The 25,957-nt window shown below is 43.3% G+C and overlaps 2 protein-coding genes across 2 annotated transcripts; both read left to right on the top strand.

Moving 5' to 3' along the window:
• The first annotated feature begins 6,681 nt into the window (after positions 1 to 6,681).
• Positions 6,682 to 13,527, top strand: dclk3 (doublecortin-like kinase 3). Its single transcript, XM_035182503.2, has 7 exons — positions 6,682 to 6,920; positions 8,116 to 8,339; positions 8,724 to 8,855; positions 9,623 to 10,834; positions 11,168 to 11,300; positions 11,446 to 11,613; positions 11,720 to 13,527. The coding sequence occupies exons 1-7, from the start codon at positions 6,872 to 6,874 to the stop codon at positions 12,406 to 12,408; spliced, it is 2,607 nt and encodes an 868-aa protein (XP_035038394.1). The 5' UTR covers positions 6,682 to 6,871; the 3' UTR covers positions 12,409 to 13,527.
• Positions 13,528 to 15,592: 2,065 nt separating this feature from the next.
• Positions 15,593 to 25,292, top strand: cyhr1 (cysteine/histidine-rich 1). The gene is made up of 6 exons (XM_035182505.2): positions 15,593 to 16,701; positions 17,805 to 17,899; positions 18,392 to 18,535; positions 20,030 to 20,241; positions 20,418 to 20,596; positions 22,633 to 25,292. The coding sequence occupies exons 1-6, from the start codon at positions 16,414 to 16,416 to the stop codon at positions 22,843 to 22,845; spliced, it is 1,131 nt and encodes a 376-aa protein (XP_035038396.1). The 5' UTR covers positions 15,593 to 16,413; the 3' UTR covers positions 22,846 to 25,292.
• The last annotated feature ends 665 nt before the right edge of the window (positions 25,293 to 25,957 follow it).

The raw sequence follows: 25,957 nt of genomic DNA, 5'->3' as shown, positions 1-25,957 counted from the left end.
CTGACCTACAGGGCAGAGAGGTCGAAAAGTAGAGAAAAGACTAAATGAGATGGGTTCATGCAAAATGGAATGACCGTCTTAGCTACAGTTAAACTCTTATCTGACGATGACTAAACATGTTGTTTTTTTCCAAACTAAAGCCTGATTATGTCTAATGAAGTCCTGCATTTTTTATGTTTTAAAGAAATATTGAAGATCTGAAACCAAATATTCAAGAGATTTGGTCCAGGCAAACCCAGGCAGGTTTTTTTTTTCGTTAAAACAAAACAAACTTGTACTTATTTAAACCAAAACAAGAAAATGATGCTTGTAATATCTCTTTAAACAGGTAAAAGACGTCTAATGACTAAAATATTCGTGTCACTGCAAATTAACATTGGAACGTTTGTATGTGTACAGGCTACAGCTATGTGCCTGAAGGTTTTCTGTCCCCATTACGTTAGCACCTGAACAATGTCCCCACAACATTCACTATACTCTGCATGTGGAAGGACTCACACTGTGCTAGTGCATTCCGCAGTCCTCAACCATAACCACTCCTACTCCACCCGTCTCTTACAACAATAGTCACACATTTGGCAAACACACGTTGTTTGGCTGTGTGGAGGCCGCCATGTTTTTTTAAGTAGCCCAGACTTGTCAAACTCAACATCTTTTGAGTTTTTATAACAGCTGAAAGCTACCACAGGTTCTCTTTCATGTTTGGAAGTGGAAGTTGAGGTGAGGGGTATTCAGCTGCAACATACAACTACACCACTAGATGTCACCAAATTCTACACACTGAACCTTTAATTAGATCATGTAACCCAAACGTATTAGGAACATGGACATTTGGACAAGCATTAGTGTGATAAGAACTAGCTAACATGACTGAAAACATTGTTTGTTCCATGTCCCATGGAGAGGATTATGACCCTGTGGCCAGCCTCCAGGGGAAGATAGAGACGCTTTGGCTTCACTTATGGGGAGCTGTCGTGTCATCCATATTTAGATACTGTCCATGGGACCGAACAACGGGTCCTTGCCCGCAAAAAATGTCTGCAGTCTCCAAGACAAAAATTCAAATCAGTCCTCACAAAGATGGATGAACAAGAGTGTGCACACACACGCACACATATACGCACTCACCCACTCACCCACACACACACACATACAACCGCAATCATTCATGAGCACAAATGTCCACCTATCATCTGTCTGTCTCTCTGTCTGATGAAATCCCCCTGTCTGCAGATGGTCGGATGATCTCTGGAAGTTGTGTAATAACAAACACTCTATCCCGTGTCTTCACACACACACACACACACACACACAGACACATTGTAGAGTTTTGGGGGAAAAAGTCAACTGTGAACACTGTTACATCACATCACACCATGTTACACACCCTGTCCCACTGCCCTTGTCCTCCACAAACCTCTTTCCTTCCTTGTCCACCCCTGTGCCTAAACTGGCTCATATGTGTGTGTGCGTGATGGAACGAATCTTTGGCATGCATGGGTTTGACATTTGACATAAACAGGTGTGAGGGAGACAAATGGAAAAAGGACACAAGGGGAGAGAACGGGAGAGGAGGGGAAAGGTCGTAATATTTCAGCTCTGGCTTAGAATTTGTTCACAGGCTGCCTGTAGCTGTGTGAGTATGATTTAAAATGTGCGTGGGTGTGTGTTTGATCTTACACAATCTTATGATATAGTGCTCTGGGACAGCACTGTGGACATGACGCACATTAAAGTTGACTTTTCTCTGGCAGTCTCGGGGCAGGAAACTCCCTTCATGCACCTCAAGGAACCACTTCTTCTGGAGAGGCCACGTGTTATAGCACTAAGACAACGCTGTCCATCACATGATCAAGCACAGACAGTATCTACTATCTCACTTTACTTTCCATTGAGTTTAACTTTGAACTGTGTGTACATGACAAAATCAATTCTTCAGGCTAGACTGCTGCTGAGGTGGTTGACCTGAAGACGTGATCACAGCTGCTATACCGTCCAGACTGTGTTTGGCCTTAACAAACAGTACTTCAGCTAAGCAGGCGTGCGTGTGCGTTTGCGTGTGTGTGTGTGTGTGTGTGTGTGTGTGTGTGTGTGTGTGTGTGTGTGCAAATATACACTCGGCTGACATATGCAGAAACCCGATGGGCCTGTGCTGCAGAACAGGGTTAAATCCCAGAACAGCCAGAGGAGGGTGGGAAAGCCATAAACCAAGGAATGCTGAAATGTCTTTCCAGCTGTTACATAGCTTTCCTGTGCATCTGTGTGTGACTGTGTTAACGATACAAATGAATTAACATCTGGACATTGTCACTCCCTTCTCTATTCATTCACTCTGCAGAACCGCTCCCTACGTCGCAGGCTGCACTTATCTGCATTCACTCTCCCATGGAGCTTGAATACAAGACAAATTTAAAGGCTCAGTGTGTGGGATTTTGTGACATCTAGTGGTGAAGTGTCATGTTGCAGCTGAATACCCCTCACCTCACCTTCCACTTCCAACTTCTAACCCTATGATAGAGAATCTGTGGTGACCTTCAGTTGTCATAGAAACGCAAAAGGTAGATTGAAAATGCACTGTAAGAATAATTTGATTTATTAACAGACAGATGCAAAGTCTTCAGCTTTGAGGTTAGGGTTATTTAATGCTGCTTCTCCATGTTTGTTTTTGACTCCAGACAGAAAGCAGACCTTTTCCAGACGACCTGAGGGGTCTGGATTGTTCATAACATAGCAGAAAGATCAGAAATGTACTTTGGCTCCAAACCTCTCAGTGCTTTATAAACAAACAGCAACTTGAAGTGCTCAAACAGTCCAATACAGTGAGGCTCTCTGAGGAATTAAGACCTTGTTAGACCAAATGTGAAGACAAGCATTATTTATGTGGTAGCAGTTGTTGGCATGCACCGAACAACTGCACCATCGCCTTAATGTGTGTGTGTCTTGTGTTACCTCTGCAGATGGAAATCTCATTGCATTCCTTGACCTTGTGCACCGGCAACACGTTAAAAAAACACAGAAGGACAGAGTTATTCAAGGACACTGCGTTGAATCAGTCCGTCACATTTCCTTTTTTTTTTTTCTTGGTGAAAGAGACCAAAACAGATGTGGACAAGACTACAGCTTGATAAATCTGGTTATATGACAAGATCATATAATGAACATACATTTAGTACATTTAACAATGGCAGTACACACAAAAAACTACAAACAACTACTTCAACTACAATCCCCTTATGAGACAACCTTTAAATTCACTAGATCCAGATTTTTTATTTTGATCTGCACCAAATTTCACCCACTCATAAAGATCAGTCCCCTAAACATGTCTGGTCTTTTACATCAAGATCCATGGATTATTCTCTGAGAAATCAATGAACGCACAATGTTAAATAGAGTGACATTTCTGGAGGCGCCCCCTGATCCGGATCTGCACTATAACGGCATGTTTTTGTTCTTGGATAATGCTCCTTCACCAACCAAATTTCATGGAAAGTTGATTTATCCTAACAGATGTGTCTTGCAGTGTCCCAGGTCCAGGGACTTTATGATATAGCTCTGAGGCCCCTGAAGGGTGCTGGCTATCGGGGGCTGCACCTGTCGCCCATTTGCCCTTTTCTCTCCCTCTGAATGCCACTATTACATAAGGTCAAATGAGCATGATTCATAGATGGCTCTTCCAGTTAACCACTCGGCCCCACCCTGGATCCCCATGCCGGAGTGACACCCATAACTCATCCACAGCTGCAGGGATAAAAGGCACGTACACTTGCCTCCTCTGCTGGCTGGACACTGTAAGTGCACCAGGCCCATATCGATTCAGCAGTTGTGGGCATGATACTGCAGACATGAAATCCCCACTTCTGTATGCGTGTGACAACTCAGTGCTGCAAAATTACAAAATGACAATAAAACACCACATAATACGTAAAATGATGCTCAGTTATAAAAGCTTAAGTCCCCCTGTTTAGCATTTGTAAGCAATATATAAGCTTAAAACAATACGTTAAAATATAATGTATTTAAGTAGATATAAGTGCTGATATATGTAATAAATAAATTTGTGTAATTAATATAATCATCAATATAGTAAAATACAGTTGTAATTATGTACAATAACTCTTTAGGGGACAAGTTATAATTGTTGATTAACACATTAATAAATAAAGCTGTGCATGATTACATTATAGTGTGTTTATATAACTTTATGAATGCTAAAATGGTAGCGCACTAAAACCAATAAATATTAAAACAGGCTCTCCTTGTTTGTCCTCCCACTTTCTCTAGTTATAAGTATTATTAAGGTGTATAAACATCCATTATAAATGCTTGAAGTAACAGATTTTTAAAAAGATCTTGAATAAGGGCAAGATGTGTGGAAGAAGACATTAAATCATTATGGATCAGCAGTTGTGATCATGTTGGTTTTCACTGGAGCAAACACACATTGTTAAGTCTCAGTGGTGAGTCCAGGATATGAAGCCACAAGAGGAGTCGTTACTTCCTGATCCAATATTAACAGTATCCTTGGAGACAGAGCCACAGGGGGGCAGTGTATTAAAAGATCAACTGGATTCTGTGTGCCTGCTTGTGTGTGTGTGTGTGTGTGTGTGTGTGTGTGTGTGTGTGTGTGTGTGTGTGTGTGTGTGTGTGTGTGTGTGTGTGTGTGTGTGTGTGTGTGTGTGTGTGTGTGTGTGTGTAGCAGAGTATTGGATTCCATCACTGAAACTATGGTAACGGCCCTCGAGACTGGCAGTTCCTCTCTCCCTGCTGTCACTGTGATTTTTCACCATAACTTTCCTCCAGTTGTTGTGATATAAAAGGTTTTGTTTGAGCCTTCAGTTTTCTTTTCCTTCTTCAGTTCAAACAGAAAAGCTTTTAACGAGGGCAGTAGCTACGGGTGATCACACACAACTGAGTCCTGTCCTCTGAACTGTGTCCGAGAATATGTTGGTTTCAACCTGGAGGAGTTTTTACTTTCTACAAACACACGATTGATAAGATGTGTGTTTGTAGGTTCAATCATTTTTAACTAATGAGTGTATGAACCATCACAAGATAGCCACAGTAAAGAGCTGACAGTAAATGAAGGAAGAGCGAACTGAGTGATGAAATGTTCTTCAAAGTTTTTATATCTTATATCTTTTGATCTCAGTGTTCTAGAGGGGACATAGTTGAAAAGAGTGTCAGCCATGTAACTCGGTCCTCGCCCATTCAGAGCCTTGTATGTAAGGAGGAGAACCTTAAAGTCAATCCAGTGTGTTACAGGCAACCAGTGCAGATCAGCTAGGACTGGACTAATGTTTTCTCTCCTCTTGGTTCTAGTTAGAAGCCGAGCTGCGGAGTTCTGAATGAGCTGAGTCTCTCTATTGTTTTCTTCCAGAGGCTAGAAATGGAGTCATTAATCAGCTTTTCAGCATCTGTCGGATTTATAAATGGCCTAACTGTTGCTATATTTCTATTGTTTTGGTCACCTTGTCAATGTGGGCCTTGAAACTCAGATCTGAGTCTAAGATAACACCTAGACGTGTAACTTCGGATTTAATTTAAGGAGTTAGCTGATCCAGATTATTTCCTTTTCGATTTTGGGCCAACTAAACGGATTTCGGTTTTATCCTAATTGAGCTTTAGGAAATTATTGCTCATGTATTTATTGCTGAAAGACATTTAGTGATGTTAATTGTTCATGATGTATTGTTTGTTGTCTGACATTGCAACATGTATCCAAACCGTATAATAAAGCCAATATCAGCATATATGGATCGAAAATCAGAGATCATGATGGCGGATCGTGATGGCAGCTTATCGAGGATTGTGGTGGTGGATCATGATGATGGATTGTGGTGGCATCTGAACTGACATACAATACGCCTACTCACATAGATACTGACACCATTACTGGTGAACTCAATTCAATTGTCATTGCTGCTCCCTTTAACTCTATCAGACATTACAAATACTTTAAACATTGACACACTTTTCTATTATGTTACAAACTGTTTCTTCTAATGGATTGTAATTTGAAGTTGTAAATACTGTTATTTTGTTGATGTGGTCAGTTACACACGGCATCTATTGCACTTCTGTCAATCCTGGGAGACGGATCCGTCACATGTGGCTCTCTGAGGGTTCTACGTTTTTTTGGTATTTGTTTTGCTCTTGTTGGGGGTTAAGAACAAACAAATTGTGATGAGGTCTTTTTTTGGCTGATTATAAAAATAAGCATCTGTAATTAGTCTCTAATTACTGATGGGAAATGGCATGTCATCCTGGACAGTCTTACAACATCACTTTCATGCTTTAAGGAAACCAGACCCAGTGTCTGTTTGCTCTAACATGTGTTTATTGTGTAGCAGTGACCTTAATGGAGAGGTGTCGTTTGCCCCTCTGAAAACCTTCACCACTAACTCCTCACACACACCACTCAGCTTCTCATCATTGCTCCGGTAAATTCCTTCAAAATACAACGTTCATGAATTTAGCAGGTCATTTCCTAGCTTACGGTAGGTCTGTAAGACAAGATTGGAGCATTATTAAAAATAGAAAATAGATAACAACCCCTTGTTGATCCAGAAAGGTAGGCTGCTTGATATCACAGGACACTCACAATTTAATGTTGTGCTTTTATTTTGAGTGTGAACTCACTGTTTCCGGTACACCTCCTTCCTCAGAACTTTCAACCTGACGTGTCGCCATGGTAACCGCTGTAGCTCCGGCAGGTCCGGTCAGCTCGCGGCGCATCCCGCTTCAACAGGAGGAGAACAGCAGGAGAACAGCAGGAGAACATGGCCGCTGCTTGTAGAGGAATAAAAGTGAAGTAGAGGAAGTGTCAGTGAGTTAGTAGAGCAGCGCTGGTGCTTTGCTCTGCAAACACATGACGCCGTCACAGAGAGGCCGGTATGACGCTAAATGGAGAATGGCAGGTGAGTTGATGGAGACACGTCTGAACGGATTTTACTTCCACTTCAAATTATTTAAAACCCAAACATCTGGCACAGTCAAGACTATGTTATAAATTAACAGACTTATTTGGCTTTAAAGTGCAATTTCAAAATGGTCTATGAGTAGGAAGGCCTGTATTAAACCACAGACATGCCATCTTTTATAATAATGATAATAATAGACAGACAGCTAATTTTTATAATACAAAATCTAAAATCGAAGACAGCAGATAAATTGAAAAAATATTCAAAAGTAATGGCATAAGAAAATGTTAAAAGGAACAATAATGGTTAAAAAAACTAAACAATCAATTAAAAGCCATTCGCTAAAAGTAGAAGAAGTAAGATTGTTGGTCCTGAAATTATTTTCTAGACCCCGTCCCATAATAAACACACACCCAGACCCCTGAAGGTTCCAGACCTCCCCACAAAAAGCCAGATTCATTCTTTCTTGACTGGCCACAGCTGTTTTTTTTTTTATGAGCTGTTTAAGCCATGGTGGTTTTTTGAGTCCACCCTTATTGTTAAGTGTGTGTTTGTGTGTGACTCTCTATCTGTGTGAGTGTGTGCTTTTGGTCACTCTCAGGGGGTGAGTGGTGTCTTGTTAAAAAGGAGTGGAGGGCCTGGTCATGTTGGAGGTACAGGGTCTTGTGTTTCTGTCTGTTGTTCCGGCCTGTCAGACAGAAAACAATCGAACCCTGACCGACTGGACAGATAACATCTCTCCGTCTCCCACAGCGCCAGAAAGTGAAACGTCAAAGATGCTCTGTGTCTCTAATGCCTCATTAATCATGCAGATTCAGCTGAGCCCTAACCAGGTCAAGCAACCTTTGTGTAGGTGTGTGTGCGTGTCTGCGTGTTTGCATGACTTAAGGAAGCCTAAATAATTCAGCCAGCAGGGACCAAGGTGCTTGAGGAATCTCAAATGGCCCTTGCACTCGGTGTGATGGAAAACACTCAAATCTGATCGGCCGGATTTGTTTTCACACAAATGCACGCACACTCACACGGGACGAGGAACTGGTGTCGTGTTACTTATGAGTTTTACTTTGTGTACAAGAAACCCATCGGTGGGGGGCTGACGTCACTGTTGTTAAGTCCACTTTGAATAATCCAGCACTTGGGTTCTGTCTTTGTTCTTCCACCCGTGTCCTCCTCTCTCTCCCTCCTGTGTCAGCGCCTCCTAACATTCCCTCGTTGAAGCGTCCTGGTGGGATACCCCAGCCATGGCCCATCCGCCCCCACCCTGCAGGGCAGGTCCATAGGTCCCACTTCCTACATCCTCCTCCTCCTCCTCCCACTCATCTGCCTCTTTTCCACACCCGCCATGCAGAGGAGAGCGCAGAGAGGCCGCATCTGGTCACCATCGTCCACCCCAGTGGTCGGAGTACACTGCGGAAGGTAAATAAATGGTTTTAAAAATAGTCAGAGACATTAATAAGAACAACTTTTGAGTTGACAGGTTGTGAAATAATGGTAAAAATTCAGTTCTAAATGTTTGAGACCTCACTGGTTTTCGAAACATCAATAAATGCAAATAATATGTTGATATATGGATTTTGGTTCATATGCTTTACAGATGAAGTTAAGAATTTAACTAAGTGCTAAGTCCATTGGAAGCGTTTTGTTGATAAAGGGCTAAAGACAGCTAAAGACTGTGTCAGGATGGAGAACCCAAAAGTTGTACCTACTATCCCTTTTATGATGTATCTTTATCAGAGAATGGTACCAAATTAGCAATTCATACCAATGTTCAGAACTCAGCTGTGATTTTTGTGTCTCTAGGTAACAGTCTTGTTGAACCGCAGGGGCGTGGTGTCCTTCGAGCAGCTGCTACTGGATATCTCAGAGGCGTTGGGATTTCCTCGCTGGCACAGGGCAAGAGTTACACGCCTTTACACGACCCACGCACGAGAGGTGAGGCTCAGCCGCAGTCACACTGACCTGCAAGGTAAAGCCTCGGGGCAAAGGTGCACTGATGGGCCCCCTTCTACTATGTATACAGAGACACAAGGAGCCTCTTTATGACAGGGCCTCGGGTGATCTAATAAAATAGGAGACACCTTAAAGCTCTTAATTGTGTGAGAGCACCTAACCCACAACATTAACCTACAGGAAAATCACTACTAGTAGACATTAGACCTTGAGGGCCCTGAAGTTATGGGCCCCCAGCTAATGCACTGACCTTCACTTGACACCCATCTATTGACTGGAAAGATAAAGTACAACACAGGGGCCTAAAAAAAGAAATGTGGACACTGGCCTAATGAAGATTAAGAAGTATCATTTCAAAGCTCCTGAAAGATTGTTTTGAAAATCAAATTATTTGGGGGCAACTAGAAAGGTCGTCCTCTCCGTGGGGGCATTTGAAGAGTGGGAAATGAGAACAAACTCTAGTGTTAAAATAAATAAAACTTTTTTCAGTACACAACTGAGGCTGAGCTACACATCTCTTCTTCTTTTATCTGCTTTATGCCTTTCAGGCCACTCGAGACAGTACTTCTGGAGAACAACGGCTAAAATTCCCATCTGTTATTTCTTTACTTAAATAATTACAATAAAAGACTGGAAAAAGACAAAAAGGAAAATTCGAAAAATGGTGGGCTCTTATTTAATCGTCTTGTTGTCCAAATACAATATGTTCCCCCGACCTGTTGACATTTCTTTCTCTTTTATTTTGGTAGGTGAAAGGTGTGTGTGACTTCTTCAGAGGAGAGGTGGCCTTCCTGGCGCTGGGTAAGGCACGTCCAGAGCTGAGCAGCATGCAGGAGGCTCTGGAGGAGCTCTTTCCAGAGCATTCCCATTACCGAGCTGACGCTCTCCGGGCCTGGGTGAAAAGACTTATCCCAGCACCAGACAAAGCTGCTAAGGCCGACAGCGGATACAGCGAGGGGGCAGAGAGCAACGACACTAACCAAGAGACACAACAGGACACAAATACACACGTCAAAAATCATACTAATACACACAAACATCACAATATAGACGCCCACTACCCTGACAATTATCACCCAGATGTCCAGAAGTCTAACAAAAAGAGTTCTTGCAGAAAACCAGCTCACCTTCCCAACCACCTGCAGAGGTTACACGTGAGGGGCGGGGTCAGAGAGCGACAGCCTTCCATCATTGGTCCATTTAAACATGAGGAGGGTCTCAGAGAAGCAGAAATACCCTCCCCTACACTGTGTGAGAACTGCTTAGCGATAAGAGCTAAACATCAGGGGACAGAACGGGTCAATCCCCTGTCAGGGAGGGTCCCACTTCCTCCGGTGGCGAGAAAGCAAAAAAATTGTTCTCATATAGAACAAGAGGTGAGAAAGGTGGATGTTCCTCTCAGCCCTCCACCTCCTCAAACAATCAACAGGGATGAGGAGAAGAGTCTGGCACGGTCACACCTTTTAAAACCACTTCCCGATGTGGGTCCGGCACGGAAAGACGCACAGCAGGCGACGACCTTTGACCTTCGTTCAGACGGCAGCGACGTCACCCTGTCAGATATTGAGCGTTGCTACGAGATAGGACGTGTGGTCGGAGATGGGAACTTTGCGGTGGTGCGAGAGTGCCGCCGTCGTGACACCGGGCAACCCCTCGCCATAAAGATAATCGAACGCTCCAAGCTGATCGGTCGGGAGCACATGATGCAGAACGAGCTGAGCCTCCTGGGAAGCCTGTGTCACAGACGCATCGTGCGGCTGTTCGCTAACCACCACACATACAGTCACTCGTACCTGGTGATGGAGCTGGTGACGGGGGGGGATCTGTTTGAGGCCATCAGCGAGCGGGGGAAGTTTTCCGAGGCAGAGGCGGGACTGATGGTGTCAGACATGAGTGACGCTTTAAATTACATCCACGTCAAGAGCATTGTCCACCGAGACCTCAAACCAGAAAACCTGCTGGTGGGTGTTAATCCATGTCTACTGGTTAGCTCCTGTCTCTTTTTTATATGCTCAGTAGGGGGAGCCAAAGGACAACATCTAAAATCCTTAACGTAGTACCTTTAATATTTTTTAAACAAGATGATTGGTTGCCAATTTGTGTTCCATCTTCATTTATTATGATCTCACAAGTGTAACTATTATACATCATACAATATATTCATATAGACTATAGATTTACACATTTAAGGGGCCTGAGAAAAGGGAGTTAGCAAGTATTCAGCTTTAACTTGTTGTAATCTCATGTTTCCCTCACTCACTGACCATTTCTGTCTGTTTCCTGTTATTTCTCAGATAGAGCATGTGGCAGGTGGCATCTGCCGGCTGAAGCTGGGAGACTTTGGTCTCGCTATGGTTGTAACTGAACCAGTCTTCACCATATGTGGAACGCCAACATACGTAGCCCCAGAGATTCTCTTTGAGACAGGTCAGTGCTGTTGCCGCAGAATCAAATACTACAAACATGTATTTTTTCACTGTATATGGGTTTTCTTGTTTATACTATACTTCCAATTTGTTTTGTCACTTAAGTATACTTTTATTCTGAAAAGAGTTTGTGATTTGCCGCACAGGTTATGGTATAGAAGTGGACGTATGGGCTCTGGGTGTTATCCTCTACATCCTGCTGTGTGGCTTCCCCCCATTTCGCAGTCGGGATCGGGACCAGGAAGAGTTGTTCCAGCTAATAAAACAGGGGGAACTACACTTCCTGTCCCCCTACTGGGACCCCATCTCAGAGGGTGAGAAGCACAGAAATGTAGTGACACAAATGCCTAAACATACAATCACACTAATACATAATCTATTTTTGTTTGCTATTCTGTGTGTATGTTTGTTTGCGTGCAGAAGCCAGAGGTCTTGTCAGAGCTCTGCTTCAGCCAGATCCCACAGTGAGGTTGACAGCTGAGCAGACCCTGCTGCATCCCTGGGTGGAGGCTATGGCTTCGGTTTACAGCCAGGGGGCGCTCACAGACAAAACACAGAGGAACACCACAGACACTAGTGCAGAATCAGAGAGAGTTCAGAGAGCAGCTCAGACCAAAGCAACAGAAACAACAACAGACAAAAGATCAGGAGTCACTGGCAGAGAAGGAGAAATGACACACAAAGAGCTCAGCAGAACTGATGCGAGACAAACTGAGATGAAGACAGGGAGAGGGCAAGATGAGGACAAACAATCAACAGAGACAAGTGCAGTTCACACCATATCTACACAGATCAAAGTGCACACAAAGACTGAGGACACATCTCGTCAACAGAAATCAGACTGCATGTCTACACCCAGCAGGGAGCCCAGCAGGCGAGAAATACAAGATCCAGGCCCTGAGGTGTCAAACACAGGCTGCGAAACAGGAAGCCCAATCAGCCCAGGAGTTGAAGGCAGTCATCTTGGTGCCCCTGCAGCAGAAACTGAACTTCTATCCCACATTAAGACACAGTCACAACAAAACAGCCACCAGCAGACACCTCCAGATTCACCACAACACCACCCAGCCTCCCAACCAGCGGCTTCCTTATCTTCTTCATCACCGTGATGAGCCGAGGCCTCACACCGCCGTCATCCACCCACCTACACAAACACACTGTCCTGACCTGACTGTCAATCTCGTGTTTAACTGTGTGATTAGATCAGGGTCATCACTTTCATTGTTACGGACAATGCAGCTGATTTCTTGGCAGCTGAATCCTTGAATGGCCCCACAGATAATGTGATGTGCTCTCTGGGGATTGAATAGCACCTGATTCACGGGGGAAGATAAATCTCATAAATGTGTGTAATCCATTTACCCTGAGTAGTCATAAATCGATCATGAAATGTTGTGATGACCAAGGTGTGTGTGCATCTAGAGGAGGATGGGACACTGAACACTGTTGAAATGAGTGGAATACACTTGATCGTCTGATATTTAAACATATTTTGTTGTTGTTCCTAATGCTGTTGTGTATTCATGTGATGATGTTTTAGCACATGTCTGGAGTGTTTTTGTTTTGGTCGACCATCTGTCTTTTCAGGCCAACCATGTTTACCTTTGAGAAGATATCATGTTCCTGCCGTATCTATTTTTGATTGCTAGTGTGACAACACTGATCTGCCCTATAGTCCATTCCTAGAAGTCTGTATCATTTAACTAGCAACATTAGTGTACTACATGTTCATAAGCTAAAGATAACTTTATTTTGCTCATAGTAACACTTTGCCATATTTACCGCTCTTTTGCCATCTTTCCACCGACAGTGTGAAGGCCCTATTGCTTTTCATTTGATTATTCAGGCAAATGAATCGCATATTTGATGGCTTGAACATACTCAAAAACTCACCAAACTTCACGGGCACGTCAGGCCTGATGAAAATGTACGTATTCTGGAGTAATTTGAAATAGGTGTGGCAAAATGGCTCAACAGCGCCCCCGAAATTGCAGCAATTTCGTCTGGTTTAACCGATCTTCGGTACACGTGTATCATGACCGGATGAAAAAAAACAGTTCCAGTACCAATTTGATTAAAGTAACAGGAAGATGGCTATTTTGGATTTTGTGGCCATTTTGCACTTTGTGTATTTTAACAAACTCCTTTTGGAGCTTTCATCAGATCGACTTCAAATTCGGTGAGTGTCATTTTAACAAGATTGAGATTAAAACTAACTCAAATTGTGAGTTTTTGTCACACGGTGTGACTGTGGCGTGGTGTCAAATTTTAATGAATCATCATCAAAACACGAGGTTGTTGTATCTCGGACATACATGGTCCAATTGACTCCAAACTGGACATGTATGACAAAAGTCCCGGCCCGATGACATCTACAAAGAAATAATTACTTAAAATCACAGCGCCCCCTGGTGGCAACCGGAAATGTCTTGTTTTTTGCACATCTTACACTTTAATGTCCTCGTCCATTGACCACAACCATTTCGAACTTTGTCAGAAGGACACACACACACACACACACACACACACACACACACACACACACACACACACACACACACACACACACACACACACACACACACACACACACACACACACACACACACACACACACGTTCTTCCCGCGGATTATGACAACGCTGGGTTTTAACTTCACTGTCGCACAGGAAGCGACGCCCCATTTATCCAGGAACATAAATATAAATTCAGCAACTTTTCATAAAGTGAGTGATTATTGCAGGTGAAGAGTCACTTGTTGATTTGCGGAGTAATGCGCCTCAGTGCAGTGGCGCTGCTAAGGGGGGCAAGGTGGGGCCACCTTGATACAGTAAAGGCTATAATCAGAGTATGTCCTTTTAAGCAGCACATAAGTCTAAACTGATGAATGTCAAATCAGTGTGGAGAGCACTGACCCCGAAATAAAATATTGCACAAGATAAAAACTGAGCCGGCTCAGACCAAAGCAACAGAAACAACAACCCATGTTGTGTAAGAATAACACTTGTTTCTGAATTTACCTCCAGCCAGGCGGTTTATAAAAGAACACTTCAAAGGATTTATTAAGCAAAGAATTCCTTGTTGTAAGTTTGCTTTATAGCCACAGTGCCAGTGGTCATAGATTCGTTTGGTGTGTTAGACTGTTGCAAAGGTGAAAGATTTATACGATCTGAAGAGCAACAAGAGTTTTTGACCTGAACCGATCTGTCAGTCTGTCTGTAGGGATAGTGATAGCACCACCTACTGCCAAAAGGAGGTAAGCCTCGTTTGACAACTTTAATTGATTTACATTCAATTTTCACCGTGTGGTCTACACGGTGAAAATTGGATTGCGTGGACCGTAATGCGTGATTAGTGGGCGTTGTCCAGCGGTGCACAAAACGCACACAACACGTAGCCGTTTCTCCCGGTCCCTGTTCGCCCTCCCCCGCGACCGCATCAGGTCCCGAGTTCACAAGTGCTCGGGCCCGCACAGTACTGCTCGCAGCCCTAGTTACATTCATTTTCAAAAGGCCTGTAACACACCACAGCTTTCTGTTAACTGTGTGATGACAAACAACCTGCAAAGTAGTGTCCTGTGCTAATATTCTGAGAATGCACTCTGTGGTTAGATCCAGTGGTAAATTATGGAAGTTGCTCAGCATTCAGGACACAGTGTGCGACCACACAGAGCTCCTGTGTAACCTGTGTGTGCATAGCTGCGGGTGGTATGGCTCCTTTGCCATTCCCCGCACACCAAATAAGACATATCTGCCTGTCCAATGGGAGGGGTTAGTCCTGTCCCACCCGATCGCAAACAGCTGAAACTCATGACATCCTGCCCCGAGTACACTCACACAACCCCCCCATCCTATAGGCACCGGCCCCCCTCCCTGCCCTTGAGGCGGCTGAACCTCACATCTGACTGGGGCAGTGAAGGGATGGAAAGGCTTATAAACACCTCTGGTCATCAAGGGCACATAAGGTTTCCTTGGATCAACATCAGCATAAATTCATTTGAAGACAGACACACAAACACATAGTCCCCTGCAACCAGTTGAACCACTTTGCTGTATAAACAGGGGGATTTTTGCTTTGAAGTATTTGTTTAAAGTTGTCAGAGTGTTACTAATGTGTTATAACACACAGATGTGGCTAATACGCGTTGTGGAAGTATACAATAAGGCGTCCTTGCAGCGGAGGGGCCTACATTTGTCGCATATCAGGTTCTGGTCACCTCTCGAGCGCTGCCACACACTGACCCGCAGGTGCTCAGTGCGCATGCGCAGTTCAAAACTCTTTAAATACCCCAAGTCATCTGCCACAACAAAACATTCCGCTGTCAGCCAGTTCACTGCTGGAGCAACACAGAGAGAGGCCGCCTCAGACACATGCAGCAAAAAGACAGATTCACTTCTTAACACAAAGCTTCAGAACCTGCCCGAGCTGTAGCGAATTTGACCCGGAGTGGTGAGCGGCTGAGCAGGGTAAAGTCGGGGGAGACGGACAGGGAAGGGAGAAAAAACCAAAAAAAAAACAAAGATGGCTGTGTAGCCGGAGAGACGAGTTCCAACAGAACTGTCTCCAGCCGCGGATTTGAATCGCCGACAGGTCCCGTGGGTGCCGTGGACAGTCTGCGGGTACCGGAGCGGGGACGGTAGACGAGCAGCCGAGCTGGGCCGCGGCGGTACGAGGCTGTAATCTGCTGTCATTGCGATTAACGGCGTCGAGCGCTCAACAACAGCTGAGGGACGCCCGAGTTGTTTTTGTTCTGCCCGAGAGGACTGCTGTGTTTGTGTCAACGTAGCTAGCGCACAGTCCGCTAGCCTCACTGTAAGTCAACTGCTACTGGTCGACATTTGTAATATATTCACTCGTGCTCCTGTTATTACACGGTCATTCGCTTGTTACGCGTTTTCAACTTCCTCAGTGTGCGGCGGCATTAATAATAAGTTAGCCCGCATTCCTGTCTGACAGCCTGCTGCCGTAGCGTTAGCCCGGCTAACGCTAGCATAGCTGTCAGCTGACCGTTAGCTTGACAGGCTGCGAGCTAGTCCCGAGCTAACCTGCTAATATTTCGGGCTCAGCGTGGCCGCTGCAGGTTCACCCCGAACATTTTCTAGACACCCGTCGCCATGTCTTCGCTGGAAGAGAGGGACGTGGGCGTTGCGGCCGCCCCTGGCTCCTCCTCGGGAGGCCTGGGGGTCGGGGCCGTGGGGGCAGCGGTGGAGGCTGTCGCCGGGGTCGCTGCCATGCAGGAGGAGGTCGGCATAAGACGAGATGGGCCCGAGCCTGACCCGGACGAGCCACCCAAGAAGAGGGTGAAAGTGCCCGATGGAGAGTCAGGGAAGCTGGAGGAGAGACTGTACTCAGTGCTGTGCTGCACCGTGTGCCTAGACTTGCCCAAGGCGTCTGTATACCAGGTAAACAAGGTGTCAATCATAAACCCCCCCACTCCTCATTACCCCTAAACAGCAAAGCAGCTGGATCTCACACTAGAAAACCCCGAATGCCCCCCCACCCCACCCCAGATTCAACCTGTTGAATGTGTTGGCCAGCCCCATGTATTTTTAGTGATACTAGATCCAACACAGGCCCAAGTGTCTACTGTAAACTGAGCCATGAGGCTGAGACCAGACACACCCAGGCCCTGGCGGTCAGCTGTGCAGGCTCCAGTTCATAACATTATACTGTGAATTATCCTCAAATGACCCTCAGCCAAAACCACACTGCCAGCCCCCCCACTCCCAGAACACAAACATCTAGGGTTTAACACATATCTAAACCTAAATTTTATTGAATTCAGTCTGCCCCTGTCCTTCAACCCAGCCCACTACCCTCCTAATAGCCTCAAACTGTTTTCAATGTCAAGTAATCACTTGTAATTAACGATTTTTCAGTTAGTTTCACTATTGTTGTGACATGCAATATAGATTATGAAAAGTTATTTAACAGTTAACAGTTTTCTTCCCATAAACAATATTCTGCTGTAAACATAGACACTTATGTGCCTTACATAGGCACACAAATCCCACAGACATTTGCCATCATTTACATAGAAAGGTAAACACTTCTACATATCTCCCCATTATAAAGTACATATTCAGTTTTTATACAATTATTGTTGGGGGATCTAATCCAATCCATTGATACAACTTATAATAAATCCAAACTGAAATCAACGGAAATGTGCCTAATGACATTTTCAACAAATACTATTTTGATTAAAGTCCCTGTTTCAAACATTTTCACAAAATATCTGTCATGCAGTCCCAAAAACAATCTGAATACAGTAACCCCTTGTAACAAATAATGCAGGCATTTTTAATCGTAACATTTGGCATGACAAAGTTTAAGTCTCCCTTAAATTGTCCAACTTTTGTTTTTTGCAGCTTGTACTGCTCAGATATTTTAGCCACAGAACCTGTGCCTCTACCCAATTTAAAAAACAAAAAAAACAACAACTCAGTTATGTTTTCACTTAAATCACATTTTATTGACCCGTCAACCTTTTCTCCACCACCAGTGTACCAATGGTCACCTGATGTGTGCAGGCTGTTTTATCCACCTCCTGGCTGATTCTCGTCTCAAGGAGGAACAGGCCACGTGTCCCAACTGCAGGTAAAGTTCCCTGTAGACACGAACACTTCCTGAGCGAGGCAGACAGGAATTCTATGTAGATACAGAGCATGACAGAGTGCATCTTGGTCACTTAATTTAATGATAAAAGTCTCGAAGTGGATCTGTAGAGATTGTTATATAGTTGTTAATTCAAATATTGTTAATATTTTGATTGTATGCATTTTCTTTTACATTTCCAGAAGAGTTATTTAAGACATTTGTCCTGTCCACATACTTTTAGCATTAGACAATTGCTTTTGCAGCAAAATAACATATGCATTATGTCAAATTAAATAACATCCTAAATAAAGATTTTTCTTCACTTTGTTCTGCAGTAGGAACTATGAAATTCATATATTAATAAATGTTATCTCAGACGAAAATGGAGTGGTTCCTGTCTTGTGATACCTGAAGCCACCCTCAGAATCAAATTTGCATCATTTAAACACTTGCATTACTCAAATTTTTTGTGGTTTTCTATTGTTTGTGTAGGTGTGAGATCAGCAAGAACCTGTGCTGCAGGAACCTGGCTGTGGAGAAGGCTGTCAGCGAGCTGCCAACAGAATGTACCTTCTGCCTAAAACAATTCCCCCGCTCCAGCCTAGAGAGACACCAGAAAGAGGAGTGTCAAGACAGGTATGCACCACACACAGACACACAAACTCGCATATCCATTGAAAATCAATTGTTTTCCCCAAGGTAAGAAATCTGCCAAACGTCTGTTACCATCCTATTGTAAGGATGAAAAAGTGTCTCAAAATTTACCTCAGTTTTCCCACAAATGTGTCAAAACTATCAAATTATTGTGTAAAACAGGAGGAACATTTATGCGTTTGTTCCAGCAGATTCACCTTTAGAATAAATTCAGAAAATGTATTTATTCATTCACTAAATCAGTATTGGAAATAGAATGGGACCCTTGCCTTTACTTGCTAAATTATATGGCCAGTTTTCAAATAAAGTTTGCAAAGAATCGCATACTTCTATTTTGGGAAAAACAAATCTCCAACTTTTAAGATTTTAAAGTTCTTGGACAAAATATCAAAACTCACCTATTGACCACGAGTCTTTATGAATTGTAGTACACCATGAAGGTTTATTTTTCTATTTACAACTTCCATTTGATATTTTACCAGTGGTTAAAAAAAAAAAAAAATTATGTTTCTGTTTCACAGAAGTGAAACAGAAACATTAAAATGAAAGCTGTGCACACTAACAGTGAAAACAATATGACTGAACAGTGATCAGTGTGTGCGTGTTTCCGATCAGCCCCTCTTCCTGTCACATGAGGTTAATGTTGTGGAAGATTCGGAGGGAAGCGTGTGACTTATGAGCAATAAAAGCGGATGAAACAGCTGATGTGATTACTGACTGCATGCGTTTGTTGCCCGTGATGCTTGGGCTGTTTAAATTTGCATGCAGGAAATCCTATGGGGTTGTTGCTATAGCAACAGGTGACCCCGTGTAGGACAGCAGCGCCAGTGCTGGTGTTGCCATGACAACCATGGCAGTCACCAGGTGTTTTTGTTCAGGTCAGGCAGAAAAATAAATGTGCTGCTGGTCTCCTGTGAGGATTCTGACTGCCTCTGACGTAAATGTAATTTTACTGTTTTCAGGAATAAGACCAGCACCTCTTTGATATGCACGTTTGAATATGAAACTCTATTTTATTTAGAGAAACTACCATAAGTGATTACAAGTATTTTACAAAAATCTACCTAGTATTGAATCCAGGTAAAAAACCTGTTAAATCTCTAGCAGCTGCTTGTGGTTGATTAAATCCTGGTTGTTAATGTAGGATGAAAATCGTCCGTGTGGTTTTAATTATTCTTAGTTCACTACTGAAGTTATCTTGTACCGTTCACATTATTAATACGTCACTTTCACTGGAATTAGGTAGCTGGTATTGTGTGAAAAGCACCTCTGTGTAGGATGTAATTGATATTTATTTCCTTGAGCTTGGCTCACTCATAAGTCCAATGTTAATTATCATCTTTGATATTAGTACATTCCACTCAGTGCATTAAAGTAGCATGTCTTCATCACAAGGCACGTCTTTGAAGGAACTTATTTATACAAAGTCGTGTCATTCCTTCCGTCCAGTTTGTCCACTCATTTCCATGTTTTCAGGGTGACACAGTGTAAGTACAAGAGGATCGGCTGCCCTTGGAAAGGTCCGTTCCACGAGCTGCCGGCACATGAGGGCGAGTGCTCCCATCCCACTAAGACTGGCACAGAGCTGATGGGAATTCTGGGAGAGATGGACCAGAGCCACCGCAGAGACATGCAGCTCTACAACACCATCTTTAGCCTGCTGTGCTACGAAAAGATCGGGTTTACAGGTACAAACATAATAGAGCTGAATGCGGCAAAATGATCGTGAACTTTAGGGAAGATAACTAGAAAGACAACTAACTGTATGATTCACTTTGCTTCCTTACTCTTTTTATTCTTTCCCTCCCACTCATGACACTTCTCACCTTTCCAAAACTTGTCTTCCACTTCTGTGTCCATCCAGAGGTGCAGTTCAGGCCGTACCGCACTGATGACTTCATCACCCGCCTGTACTATGAGACACCGCGCTTCACAGTTCTCAACCAGACGTGGGTGCTGAAGGCCCGTGTTAACGACTCCGAGCGCAACCCCAACCTCTCCTGCAAGCGCACCCTCTCCTTCCAGCTACTCCTCAAGAGCAAGGTACAACACATCACCCGTCTGTGTATATTTTTAAAGTTTTCGGAGCTCGTTCTCAGGGCTTAAGATGAGTCACTGTCCACCAGTGTCTGGTTTGGAGTTTGGAGCTGATCTGGTAGCTTACGAAGTGATCATTATCGGCATGGTAACAGAAGTCCGAACCTTTTAAAAAGGACCCCCATTCCCTGGTCAAGTGCACCTCTTTGATGAATGGTAGAATCAGAGTGTAGCTACAGGAGAAACAAGAAAGGAACAGGGTCAAAGAACAGGAACACAAACACCCCCACCCTTATAACAATATAAAGTTGTATTAAACTTCACTGGCAAAAGACAATTTTACAATGTATTTTACCATTGCAAATAATTACTGAGGCTGTACGTTAACAAGTCATGATGTACAAAACAGAAGCCATTTGCAAATCTCTAAAAAAAACAAGCACAACTAGTTTATGAGCATGTGGACCAATGCTGACTGAATGTATGCATGTAGGTATAAATGTAAACATTTTAAGAGCAAAAAATGGGAACTGCTGAGAAAAAAAAAGAAAAGGTATTATGTTTTCACTTAAGTCAAAGAGTGGCACAAACAAGATCACAACACAAGAGGGCCAACTCATTTGCTGCTGCTGGATTGAAAATGAGGCACCAACACACAGGTAGCCATACAACTGGGTGCCACTCCCACTTGACACAAAATGGCTACTACCATGAGGTGGACAAATGTTACTACATCTACCTACATAGGTGAGCAGGTATACCACCAACAATAAGACAGTCAAAACACCAAAGTGGAGAGACTCAGGTTTGACAGATGGTTACATAATCTCTTCTTTTTAGCAAAATACTAATTCAACAGGCAAAACCATCAACATCACAAGACTAAGCAAATTTAATCTAAATATACATGTATATGCACACACAGAAAAATCACAAGTGAGACAATTCAAAAGTAAAATTCATAAAATGTACATAATTAGGAGGCCCTCAATCACTATAAAGGAACCCAGCACCCAGTCAAAAGCATTTACACGCAGCTACAGCCACAAGTGATCCGGAAAACAGGCGATCCCCACACTAATGCAAAGGTCATTAGAGACAAAGATGCACAAACATTTACCTCACTTCATCGATGTTCCGACCTGGAGAAACTCCCAATTGTTGAGCCCCGCGTTTGAGCAGTCCCTTGGGGTGTACAACACGTAAAGTCACTGACCCGAATTAACCACAGAAAACCTTTAATACAACCCAAACGATTGGCTTATTAACATTAAAAGACAAACACAATGTTAAAGCAGAACCAGCCGTGCCCACACTGGAAGCCTCCTCTTCTCATCCTGACACAGGAGCTTGTGCCTCACTTCTCAGGTCAGGTGATACTCATTGATGACTGATTGGTAGAATGAGGGTGGAGCTACAGGAGAGAGGAGAGAGGAACAGTAACACAACTGACGACACCGACGTGTACAGGCTATTGATGAATTATGTGAATGGAAAATGTCCAGTGTCACATGAATTTAAATGTTGGCTTTATTCTACAATAACAAGACACTGTCAGCTTCAGTGATGCCATTTTTCTTTTATGTTGCCATGGTAATTTGTCCCGGCAATAACAGAGTAGCAGAACGATTGATTAGAATTGTGATGAGGTGAAATTTGGGTGTGGAAAGGAAAATGTGAGTCAGCAGAAAAGCCCAAACAGTACATTCTCACGGCTGGTGTTATCGGCAGATTTTAGTTTATCAAGGATATATTTGTTTCCTATTGATAGAATGACTGATCATTTCAGTTCTGTGTCTCATACTCAGAAGCATTATTGAAATAATAAAGATACATTTGATTTCAACTAATCAATATTGTCACTACGTATATAATATTATAAAATAATAAAATGAGGAGACTGTCTTGAAAAGATTATTTTGTGTTTATGGGTAAAAACGACTGTGGACTCCCATCTGATCTCCTTTGCTGACGTCAGTGTCAAAACTTCAGTTCTGTAGAGTCGATGTCTTGGCTGATACAAAGTGTTTCTGTGTGTGCAGGTGAATTCTGCTCTGGAGTGCTCCTTCCTGCTGCTGAAGGGGCCGTACGACGACGTGCGGATCAAGCCTGTCATCCACCACCACTCCTTCAGCAACGACACCAATGAGACCGAATACGTCCCTCTGCCCATCTCCGATTCGGTGGAGTGCAACAAACTGCTGGCCGCCAAAAACATCAACCTGCGCCTGTTCATCTTCCAAGTCCAAAAATAAAAGAGTGAGGGAAGAAGAGGAGTAGGAGGAGGAAGAAGAAGAAGAAAAAGAAGAGGAGGAGGAGGAAGATGGAAAGGACGAGGAAGAAGGATGGTGACGTAGGAGGAGGGGCAGAGAGGAAGGATGTGATGAAGATAAAAGAGAGACACCACTGAACCACTGATACCTCTTAACACCTACACACACACACACACAATCACGCAGGGTACACACGCTTCCACACACATTTATATATATTTACACACACACACACACGCCACTAATTACACTTACCTCCTTTTACAAGATAGTGAGACCCCTTGTTTGGGGGGAGCTGTGCGTTGCTATGGAGATGGGTGGGCATTGATATTGGATGGGTGGGCACAGGTGTTGGGGTTGTTGGGGGGCAGCGAGCGGGGGTAGGGGACGTTGTGAGGCGGTTGGTGTGTACCTTGAGGAGGCTCTCTGAGGTCAGGCTTTGTGTGACCTTTCACCCTGTGACACCCGCAGCCAAAGGTAGCACACACACCAACCAAAGCAGGACTCGCTGGGTGCAGTTGTTGCGCTTGTGTATGTGTATATGTGTGTGTGTGTGTGTGTGTGTGTGTGTGTGAGTGACACAGAGAGTTATGTGACGGACCCTGGGGTGCGGCCCACGCTCTGCTTTGCATGTTCAAATGTCCCAAACCATGTGATAATGTGAATATAGAGCGTCTGAATCTAATCAGCTGTTCTGAAGACATGTGAAGGGGTTTCGAGAGCATGATCGTGTGCTTGTGTGTGTGTGTGTGTGTGTGTGTCCCCCCCCCAGCTCTACACAGTTTCGTCACTTCCTGTTTAGGCAGACGCTCTCAGACTTGGCCAGAGCAGACGAAAGGCGTCGGCATCCCCACTTCAACCTTCTTTTACATTTCAACAAGAGGAGAGTTGGCTGCATGCATATTTTAGTTCTTCAACTTAATCCTCCAGCTGTGGTTATATATAACCTTCGACACTAATATCTTTTTTTTTTCTCTCTTAACCCTGAAATATTTAAGTACCTGTGAACTTTTTTTCCTTTTAAGATGGGTTGTAGCGTGTGAATGGCTGCCTGTGTGAGTGTAATGTGAGTGTGTGTTAAACACAGTACAATCCTTAAAGTACAGGACCATCGAGACTGGAATGGACCTGCGGGGGCCCCAGGTTCACTGTGTGTCAGTTTTAGTTTTAACTTCAACTATTTTACTTATGGATTCATTGTTTATTGGATAAAATCATCACCACACAAAGTGACAGTTTTTCCAACAAACCAAAAGATATTTTATTTACCAAGCAGCAACTCCTCACATTTGAAAACCTGGAACTAGATAGTCTGGCATATTTAAAAGTGACTGAAATGATTAATCCATTATCAGAACAGTGCTGATATCATATTGCTGTGTTTTATTTTGTGGAACTAATCAAGGTAGTTCCTGGTTACTGGTTATTTCATTTCTTGCTAATTTGTTTGGGAATTTGCCCCATTGTAACATTACAGTGTCAATTTATGGCTGTGACAAAATCTATGTCCACCACTTTGATTACTTTTGCTGATATTCTGATGCTTACACAATATGTGCTCAACTTTTTTATTTATAAGATATTTTTTGGGCATTTATTAATCGGACAGTACGAGCGTGAAATGCGGAAGACGCGCGTCAAAGGAATGTTGGAACCTAACAACAGCCACTGCAGGACGACTCCAGCCTCCATATGTGGTTTTTTTCTTCTTTATGACACAATCATATATATATATTTTCCCATCATGCCCTATTACCTTTTTGAGTTTATTTGAACAATCATCCAAAACTACAAGTGTTAAAAATCAAGGGAAACCTACTGTTTTGGTCCATTTTTCCTCAAATAAAATAGTTTTTCATTAAAATCACAACAAACGTTGTGACACACAGACAACCTGGGGCCTGGTAGTTTTCCGGTATGAGAGCACCGGTTGGATTCTGGGTCCTTGTGTGAAATATAAAGAAGCTGATGGAAACCTGAGGACAACAGGAGCCCAAAATACTATTTTTACTCCCGAACAGACTGATCCGACCACGGGGACGAGTCAGCGACAGCAAAGGAATAAAAAACCCAAACTGTGAGCACGGAGTCTCAGGGTGATCTGGACATCCATGTGCGCTCAGAGCTCGACGACCAGGACTTTTCTGGAAGACCAGACATTGGGTGGTGATGGATGGGGTGTGTGTGTGTGTGTGTGTGGCGGGGGATGGGGAGTTTTACCATAACACAGCGACATATTAGTGTTAGACTTACTTGAACAAGAACGAGAAGATGTTACGTAGATTCTACTGTAAAGCAGATAGAGCTCTCTCCTCCTGACCTCTACTTCCTGTATTTCTGTGTTTTAATGCTTCGTCTCTATGCCAGTGGACTCACTCATCTCACTATGGCTGTACATGTGCCTTTTATTAAAGATCATGGAACCTGCACTGCTGCTGCTCAAGTCTGTGTGTGGAAAGGACAGAAATAGAGCTGGCTTTGTGAAACCGTCGCTCGGTTATTAATTATGCATTCAATACGGCAGTCATGAAGCCCAAATTTAATTTTGAAGCCGCGTGTGGATGATGGAAATGTTTTATTGAATTTGATGGGGAGAGAATATGAATCAGGTGCAGGACAAAGTGAATTACGCAGCATCTGAACAATAACACGTCGGCTCATCAGTTAATGTTCACATGGAAGTGAAAGTAGTTTTATCGCAGTGATGTAATACGTCGGTTGAGGAGGACTCGAAAGAGGAGCCATTTAAATGATGCAGTGATTCTGTACATCTGTAAAGACTTATTTAGTTTTGAGCTGTTTTAGTTGGATGCTGATCCGTGTCTTCGACTCAACATTTATATTTGTGACAGTAGAAAAGGCACAAAAAATAAATAATGAATAATATCACATACAAGTCAAATTGTCTGTGTTGAAAAACCAATAATGACTTTTTTTTTCAGATTGAATCAGAGCTGAAATTATTAGTCAAATAGTATCAACACAAATCTTGCTGATCGGTTAATCAATTGTTTGCAAATATTTTAATCAAAAACTGCCCTAATGTTACTTATTCCAGTTTCTAAATTTGTGAAGAATTAACATAAAAATGTAC

The sequence above is a fragment of the Hippoglossus stenolepis genome, chromosome 17, assembly GCF_022539355.2.
Source record: "Hippoglossus stenolepis isolate QCI-W04-F060 chromosome 17, HSTE1.2, whole genome shotgun sequence".
Lineage (NCBI taxonomy): Eukaryota > Metazoa > Chordata > Actinopteri > Pleuronectiformes > Pleuronectidae > Hippoglossus > Hippoglossus stenolepis.
The sequence above is the reverse complement of the archived record's forward strand: the minus strand, read 5'-3'. Positions and strand labels throughout refer to the sequence as shown.

Coding starts and splice junctions, on each gene's coding strand:
- dclk3 (XM_035182503.2), top strand. CDS start 6,872: ATGACGCCGTCACAGAGAGGCCGGTATGACGCTAAATGGAGAATGGCA. Junction 6,921..8,115: donor CGCTAAATGGAGAATGGCAG/GTGAGTTGATGG, acceptor CTCCTGTGTCAG/CGCCTCCTAACATTCCCTCG. Junction 8,340..8,723: donor GTCGGAGTACACTGCGGAAG/GTAAATAAATGG, acceptor TTGTGTCTCTAG/GTAACAGTCTTGTTGAACCG.
- cyhr1 (XM_035182505.2), top strand. CDS start 16,414: ATGTCTTCGCTGGAAGAGAGGGACGTGGGCGTTGCGGCCGCCCCTGGC. Junction 17,900..18,391: donor GCCACGTGTCCCAACTGCAG/GTAAAGTTCCCT, acceptor TTGTTTGTGTAG/GTGTGAGATCAGCAAGAACC. Junction 20,242..20,417: donor CGAAAAGATCGGGTTTACAG/GTACAAACATAA, acceptor GTGTCCATCCAG/AGGTGCAGTTCAGGCCGTAC.